Genomic DNA, 8,036 nt, shown 5'->3' with positions numbered 1-8,036 from the left:
TTGAGTAAAAGTAGAAGTACTCAGATCTTGTACTTGAGTAAAAGGAGAAGTACTCAGATCTTGTACTTGAGTAAAAGGAGAAGTACTCAGGTCTTGTACTTGAGTAAAAGTAGAAGTACTCAGATCTTGTACTTGAGTAAAAGGAGAAGTACTCAGGTCTTGCACTTGAGTAAAAGTAGAAGTATTCAGATCTTGAGTAAAAGTAGAAGTACTTAGGTCTTGTACATGAGTAAAAGTAGAAGTACTCAGATCTTGAGTAAAAGTAGAAGTACTCAGATCTTGAGTAAAAGTAGAAGTACTCAGATCTAGTACTTGAGTAAAAGTAGAAGTACTCAGATCTTGTACTTGAGTAAAAGTAGAAGTACTCAGATCTTGTTCTTGAGTAAAAGTAGAAGTACTCAGGTGCTTGTACTTGAGTAAAAGTAGAAGTACTCAGGTCTTGTGCTTGAGTAAAAGTATAAGTACTCAGGTATTGTACTTGAGTAAAAGTAGAAGTACTCAGGTGCTTGTACTTGAGTAAAAGTAGAAGTACTCAGGTCTTGTGCTTGAGTAAAAGTAGAAGTACTCAGGTGCTTGTACTTGAGTAAAAGTAGAAGTACTCAGGTGCTTGTTCTTGAGTAAACGTAGAAGTACTCAGATCTAGTACTTGAGTAAAAGTAGAAGTACTCAGGTGCTTGTACTTGAGTAAAAGTAGAAGTACTCAGGTCTTGTGCTTGAGTAAAAGTATAAGTACTCAGGTATTGTACTTGAGTAAAACTAGAAGTACTCAGATCTTGTACTTGAGTAAAAGTAGTAGTAATAGTGTCGGAATACTCTGTTACAGTAAAAGTCCTGCATTCAAAATGTTGCTGAAGTAAAAATAGAAAAGTATTATCATCTAAATATTCAAATGAAGGTTGCTCCTCACTAACCTGGGGTATGAATGCATTTCCCCAGTTAGGATCTTTGTGATGAGCTGCTGTTAAATGCAATTTATTTTTACAGGACAAAATGTTCAAAACCTCTTTTCCTTACGATCCAGTGAGATCACAGCTTGGTTTAAAGCTTTTAATCTACTTGCTACTGTTTAAATAAATGGACAAAGTTGTGTTTGCATAAATTAACATGAAGGTAGAACATCTGTTTTATTTCTAAATAAATTGCCAATCGGATTTTATACTGGAGAAACTTACTGTTATACAAATAATGAAATGGTGTTATTTAGGCAATAATTATTTGGCAAAAACAATGAATTAAATACTTGAATCTTCCATATATTTGACCTATGTGTCTTACTAAAAAGTGTAATACATGATGTCACTGTGTTTGTGAGACGCTGCATACATGTCACTGATGATTGAAATAAGATTTGATTTGAAACCTCTATTAAAAAATAATTATTACATGGTTTAGTTGAATACTCGTTTCTGATTGGTCAATTCAGAACACGTGACACGTTGTTAATCCAAAACCATAGACTGTATATACAGTCCAGAACAGACAGACCGCTGTCAAGGATTTATTGACCGTTGTTAAGGACGCTCAAATCTGCAGAAAGAAGTTCGGTCGATGTAACTGTATACACATACTGATGTGTTTCGAACCGACAAGACAAGAGGGACAAGAAAACAGCGGAGAAGCCACGGGTCGTTAACCACGACGCTGAAGTTGGCTTCCGATTCAGAGCATCCGATTCGGCAGTTAAGGGGAAATTGAGGGACATTTAATTTACAGCGCTGAGCGAACAATCCTTCGTGTTTGAACCTCTTAAATCGCTGCATAGCCGATTTATCTGGACTGGATTATCCCAGAGAGTCTAAAGATTCTTTATAACCCAGTTTCAGATTTGTGAAACCTTTATTCTATTTGTGAAAATACAAGCACAGGTGGAAGGCTGAGGTCGCTGCAGCAGGCCAGGATCAGACTCAGAGAGTGAACCTCCCAGCAGGGCAAGCCTTTATGCCTTCTTTTCACAAATAGAATTAAGGTTTCACAAATCTCAAACTGTGTTATAAAGAATCTTTAGACTCTCTGGGATAATCCAGTCCAGATTTGATGAGTCTAGGTCTAGTGGTTTCAGATCAGGACCTGGTCTAATGTGGTCTACATGTGAAAAAAGCATTGAAATCTCCCTTTTTTGTATTTTCACAAATAGAATAAAGGTTTCACAAATCTGAAACTGGGTTATAAATAATCTTTAGATTCTCTGGGATAATCCGGTCCAGATAAATCGGCTATGCAGCGATTTAAGAGGTTCAAACACGGAGGATTGTTCGCTCAGCGCTGTAAATTAAATGTCCCTTAACTTTCCCCTTAACTGCCGAATCGGATGCTCTGAATCGGAAGCCAACTTCAGCGTCGTGCAGAAACCCTCCTTTTTACGCAACCGTCCAGACATAGACATCAGACGGCAACACATATTCAGATTCCAGTTCCTTTGGCATTAGGGCAGGGATATCTAGATACTTTCCAAGGTTTGACATCATGAATTGTGCTACTTTTAAAGCAAGCAGCGATGTTTTCAAATCTGTAATCAAAAAGCTCCGCAAAAACGCAGCTTCGCGTCTGTTCTTTCCCCCATAATGACCGCCTAGCTGCACATACATACTTACATAACACATCCATATTTTTAAATGTATAATAAAATCAAAAATGTATATTTGTTCATAAATTAGTAACAAAAACAAATAAGTAAATAAATAAAAATAGTATTATTGTCATATTGTTAAACATCATTCACATAACACTTTTTACCTGTTTAACCAGATACTAAAGAACACAAAATCATTAACAGGTTCACATTGACTGATTTACCGGTTGTAGAAAACTGCGCTATATTTACCCATAAAGATCGACTCTGGTGGGACTCGAACCCACAGCCTTTGAATGCCTTCACAAACCTAGAAGTCCAATGCGCTATCCATTGCGCCACAGAGCCGGATGATTATATATTTACCCATAATGCATTTTGTTTTTCAAAATATTTTTTTTAATTAATTAAACACACAATACCAACATCCCTACCGGAAACTAGGAAAGTCATGTATGAACCTCTTTGAGAACACATTAGAAAACGGCTTTTTGGAACATGCAGTGTCAATAATCCACCACAAGATGGCGCTGCTGCCTTTCGCTTCGCAGAGAACAGTCTCCCACTCCTCTGAGAGGGAGCAAGACATACAGCGTTAGTCTATGTTTGATAACCGTGAAGTAGCCGAAATACACCCTACGAGCGCGGCTTCGAATCCCGCTCAATCCCTTGTATGTCAGAACATGCATAAATGTAAAAGTGGAGCTTATTTATTATTTTACCAAAGTTTTGGGTAGGTTGTGAATAAAATCAATGCATCATTTTCAGTTCTTCACCATAATCATATCGTGATTCATTGTCTGTTTATATGATTGTACTTTGTAACAGAATGTAAATCTTCAAAGTAACTCATGTTATCAAATCTGAGGTTCAGTCAAATCTTTGCCTCTGAGATGTAGTGAAGTATTAAGGAGCATGCAAGGAAGTACATCATTGTACAGTACTTCTATAGATGTACTTCTATAGAATAGTACTTAGAATATAAGTACTATGCCAAATATGTATGTGGATTATTGTTATGTTGTGCATTTATTATTATAATTACAACTTTTAATAAATGTATTAAAACTTAAGAACAAAGAATTAAGTAAATATAACAATAATGAAAGTGAAATATGATGATGAAATATTCAAAACAGAAACATCCATACTTGTTTTATATGTATTTATATATTTCAAACAACAGTAATAATATGTATAGTAAAGTGTAAAATAAATACTAATAACAAAACAAACAGTGCAAAATATATTAAAGTGAAAAAGTTGCAAAATAAATATCAAATATTTAAAAGAAGTTAAAAACACAGAAACATCCAAAACTGTTTTATACGTGCTATGAGGTCACAACAACATTGTAATACTAATATAAACAATAATAATACAAGTGTACTATATAACATAACTAACTAAACAGTGCCATCAAATGTAAAGAAATAAAGTGTCAAATAAATAACAAAATGACCCACCGGCTCACAACATGAGGTCCTTTAAGGTGCATCCCCTCTCTTTTTGTCCCATACCCTCTTTGCTCCAGCACAGCCTCCAGTCCTCATAGGACCGGCTCTCTGATTCTTGACAGAACCAATTGCCAAAGTACTGTAAGTGGGCTGGTGGCTTCCTGTCTTTGTTGCACTTTTTGCAAAGGATGGCGTCTGTCTTTTTGACTTTCTTTTGCCTGATCCAGATTGCTCCCTCTCCTCTTGTCTTTCCCTGTTCTGCTGTGTGGTGTACGGCACGTTACTCTGACCGGATGTTAGCGCCTGAGTAGCTGATGGCATGTTGAGAAGCATAATCTGAGAGCTTCCAGGCACAACCTGTGAGGGTCCAGGCTCTTGAGGAAGCTGCACAGATGGTACCATGTATGGTGTTGAGAAGGGTGGAGTCGGTGCAAGGAAGGGAAGAGCATAGCATGGAGGTGGTGGGGGGACCTGTGAGATGGCCACTGGTTGGGATCTGTGCTGGAGCTTTGCCTCACCAGCAGTGTGTGGTGGTAGAACAAAGGTGTGAGGCTCAGCCAGACTGCCAGGAGTCAGAGATGTCCCTTTCTGCTTTGCCACAAGAAGCTTCTCAGGTCCTGCCATGGGAGCGTCAGGAGCGGGGATACCTGCTTCAGGACCTGCTCTCCCTGAGACCTGCCGCGCCTGCTGAGCCTGCGGAAATATGAAACAATCAATATTAATGAACAAAATTGAGTATTTGTAATAAAAAAAAGTTGGGATTATTTGGAACAGTAAATCATTTGATTGGGTAAGTATTACAGAGTAAGTATACATGTCTTGCAGTATATGCTTATTTACTCACCATTATGTGACAGTTCCAACATTCACCTCTGGGAGCTGGATGGTGGTCTCAGTCATCACCTTGGGGTGGAAAGCTGGTCTTCTTTTTGGCGGTGCCCTCCCTTCACACTGGAGCCAGTTTGTGCGTAGAACTTCTTGACCTTTGTTGCTTCCAAAGTGTCTGTCAAGTTGAGAATACCGTCCCGTTTTCGAAAGCGTGGTTCCATCTAGAGAATAAGAAAATAGTCATATTTAAAAAAACTGAGAAATATGTAATTTATAATACATATTTAATAAACAAGCTGTAAAAGATTACATATTGATTCAAAGAAAAACTGATGACAACATACAATACAAGTTAAAGATGAATAAAAACAAATGCATATTATGCATTTAAATGTAATAAATAAATCGAAATGTATATAACCTATATTTTGTATGAAAAACTCGACCTTCATACTAACTATTTCATAATTTCCTCTCAATTATAGTGTATTAAAGTACCTTACAATGGAAACAGGCCTGCCTACTCAAGTACAAGTCTTTCATAATATAAGGTGGTGTTAACTGCATTGTAACTTCCTTTCACTGTCCCCCCCGGACATTCATTGTTTACAGGTGAGGTTAAAGGATGATGTACTTACTTTCGTGGTGTTGGGAAAAAGTGAATCTCTCGCTCGCGGCGTCCGCACAGTATAGCCCGCCTACATAGACGCTGATCGGTCAATTATTGGTTGCACTCACAAGCGACCGGGACAGCCGGATGATTATATATTTACCCATAATGCATCTTGTTTTTCCGAATAATTGTTTTTATTAATCAAACACACAACAGCAATGCCCCTACCGGAAACGAGGAAAGTCGTAATTAACCTATTTGAGAAAATATTAGAAAACGGCTTTTTGGAACATGCAGTGTCAATAATCCACCACAAGATGGCACTGCTGCTTTTCTCCTCTGAGAGGGAGCGGACCCCTTTCTCCTTTTATAACAGAGAGGGAATGGGACAGAGGGAGATAGAGGTGGGCAGAGGTGAGAGTGAGAGGACAGCAGCTGGGCTCCTGCCATATGTCATTTATATTTAGGGATCTCAAAGAAGAGGGGGGAAAGGACTAAAGCAGGAGTGTTTGGTGCGTAAAACGGGATAGGTTGGTCTCCAAATTCTAGGAGTTCACTTTGAGGCTGATCGGTTTTATTTGGAGGTGGGTTTCTGTGCCTCGTAGGAATATTTTTTACACGATTTGCGTCCATTTCAGATCAGAATTCTTGTTATTATAAGTAATTCCGGAGTTGTTAACTCTGATTTTTTTTAAACTATAGCAGGATTGTTTGGTGCGTAAAACGAAATAGGTTGGTCTCCAAATTCTAGCACTTTGAGGCTGATCGGTTTTCTTTGGAGGTGGGTTTCTTTGCCTCATAGGAAAATGTTGTACATGTTTTATTATTACATCCTTATCACATCATCAGAATGTTATTAAAAGTACTTCTTAATTCTGTCCATTTGGCTCTATTTCAGCGCATCGGTGCACGGATTACAATGCAAAGTGTTTTGGAGGTTTGGCTCACCTTGGTGACGGTGGGGTCGCTCACAGAGGGGGTCTCTGGAGGGTATGGGCTCAGCATGTTCGCGGCTCAGTCGTCCCCCCCGGATCCGTGCTACGATGAGAACGGGAACCCTCGGAGGTGCATCCCGGACTTCGTGAACTCCGCGTTTGGAAAGGACGTACGCGTGTCCAGCACCTGCGGGACCCCGGCCGCCAGGTACTGTGTGGTGACCGAGAAGGAGGAGGAGAGGACTCGGGACTGTCACACCTGCGACGCCGGAGACCCCAAGAAATCTCACCCTCCTGCGTACTTAACGGACCTCAACAACCCCCACAACCTCACCTGCTGGCAGTCCGAGAACTACGTGCAGTTCCCGCAGAATCTCACCCTCACTTTATCCCTGGGGAAGAAGTTCGAGGTGACCTATGTGAGCCTGCAGTTCTGCTCACCCAGACCCGAGTCCATGGCCATCTACAAGTCCATGGACTACGGGAAGTCCTGGGTGCCGTTTCAGTATTACTCCACTCAGTGCAAGAAGATGTACAACCGGCAGAATAAAGCAGCGATCACCAAGCAGAACGAGCAGGAGGCCATCTGCACGGACTCCCACACCGACATGCACCCTCTGACGGGGGGGCTCATCGCCTTCAGCACCCTGGATGGGAGACCCTCTGCGCACGACTTCGATAATTCCCCCGTGCTGCAGGACTGGGTGACGGCCACCGACATCAAGGTGATCTTCAGCCGGCTGCACACGTTTGGAGACGAGAACGAGGACGACTCGGAGCTGGCGAGAGACTCCTACTTTTACGCGGTGTCTGACCTGCAGGTCGGGGGCAGGTGCAAGTGCAACGGGCACGCGTCGAAATGCGTGAAAGACCGCGAGGGGAACCTGGTGTGTGAGTGCAAGCATCACACCGCGGGCCCGGAGTGCGACAGGTGCAAACCCTTCCACTACGACCGGCCCTGGCAACGCGCAACGGCCCGTGAAGCCAACGAGTGTGTTGGTAAGGAATCTGCTTCTTTTTTTTGTCCTTTACTGTGGATTTATTTCAGCTCTGAAATCTGCTTTTGATTGTTTATATATTTTATGATCCATGTAAAAAAAAACTCGTTGTAATTACGCACAATCATTTTCTTGCCATTACGCACGACAATTACGCACAAGTGTTACTCGAAAATGTGAATTTTGTAATTATTTCTTACTGGGAATGAAATTGGGTCGCTGAAAACTTGATTTTATTCTACATACATGTTTGTGCTGTAAACACGGATTATTAGGAGGTGATATAAACTCGAATTAGGGTTTTATTAATTTGTCTGTGGCTAATAAATCCTTTTTGAGGCAAAGAGAGAAAATAAGGCCTCCATCTGAAACCCCACGGCCTGAATAGTAAAAAGTAATTTCTTGATATTTAAAAGAGATATTTTTTTTAACATTGAAATCTAATCTAATTGATCATAATTGTATTTCGAAAAACGACCTCTCTAGGTATTATTTAAAATGCTCTAAATAGAGTAAATTGCAAAAGGGCCATGCTAATTCAATATACTGCAGGCCTAAACACATTACACATATTCAAATTAATTATTAAACCCACCTTTTCTATTTTGTCAGAGAATTGATCATATATCTATCAAG

The 8,036-nt window shown here is 40.2% G+C and overlaps 2 protein-coding genes and 1 non-coding gene across 3 annotated transcripts; 1 reads left to right on the top strand and 2 right to left on the bottom strand.

Annotated features, from left to right (window-relative positions):
• Positions 1 to 2,831: 2,831 nt before the first annotated feature.
• Positions 2,832 to 2,917, bottom strand: trnar-ucu. Its single transcript is given in 2 exon segments — positions 2,832 to 2,867; positions 2,881 to 2,917. It is a non-coding gene; the product is annotated as a tRNA-Arg (tRNA).
• A 1,139-nt stretch (positions 2,918 to 4,056) lies between these two features.
• Positions 4,057 to 4,934, bottom strand: LOC117550311 (protein transport protein Sec24-like CEF). The gene is made up of 2 exons (XM_034222686.1): positions 4,871 to 4,934; positions 4,057 to 4,719 (listed from the first exon to the last, which is right to left on the bottom strand). The coding sequence occupies exons 1-2, from the start codon at positions 4,871 to 4,873 to the stop codon at positions 4,057 to 4,059; spliced, it is 666 nt and encodes a 221-aa protein (XP_034078577.1). The 5' UTR covers positions 4,874 to 4,934.
• Positions 4,935 to 6,038: 1,104 nt separating this feature from the next.
• Positions 6,039 to 7,401, top strand: LOC117550325 (netrin-1-like; the record flags this gene model as incomplete). Its single annotated transcript, XM_034222703.1, has 2 exons — positions 6,039 to 6,051; positions 6,366 to 7,401. A coding segment is annotated over exon 2 (1,015 nt), but the record flags the coding sequence as incomplete, so codon positions are not given.
• Between the last annotated feature and the right edge of the window lie 635 nt (positions 7,402 to 8,036).

The sequence above is a fragment of the Gymnodraco acuticeps genome, unplaced genomic scaffold, assembly GCF_902827175.1.
Source record: "Gymnodraco acuticeps unplaced genomic scaffold, fGymAcu1.1, whole genome shotgun sequence".
NCBI lineage: Eukaryota > Metazoa > Chordata > Actinopteri > Perciformes > Bathydraconidae > Gymnodraco > Gymnodraco acuticeps.
Note: the sequence above shows the minus strand (reverse complement) of the source record. Positions and strands in the feature narration are given on the sequence as shown.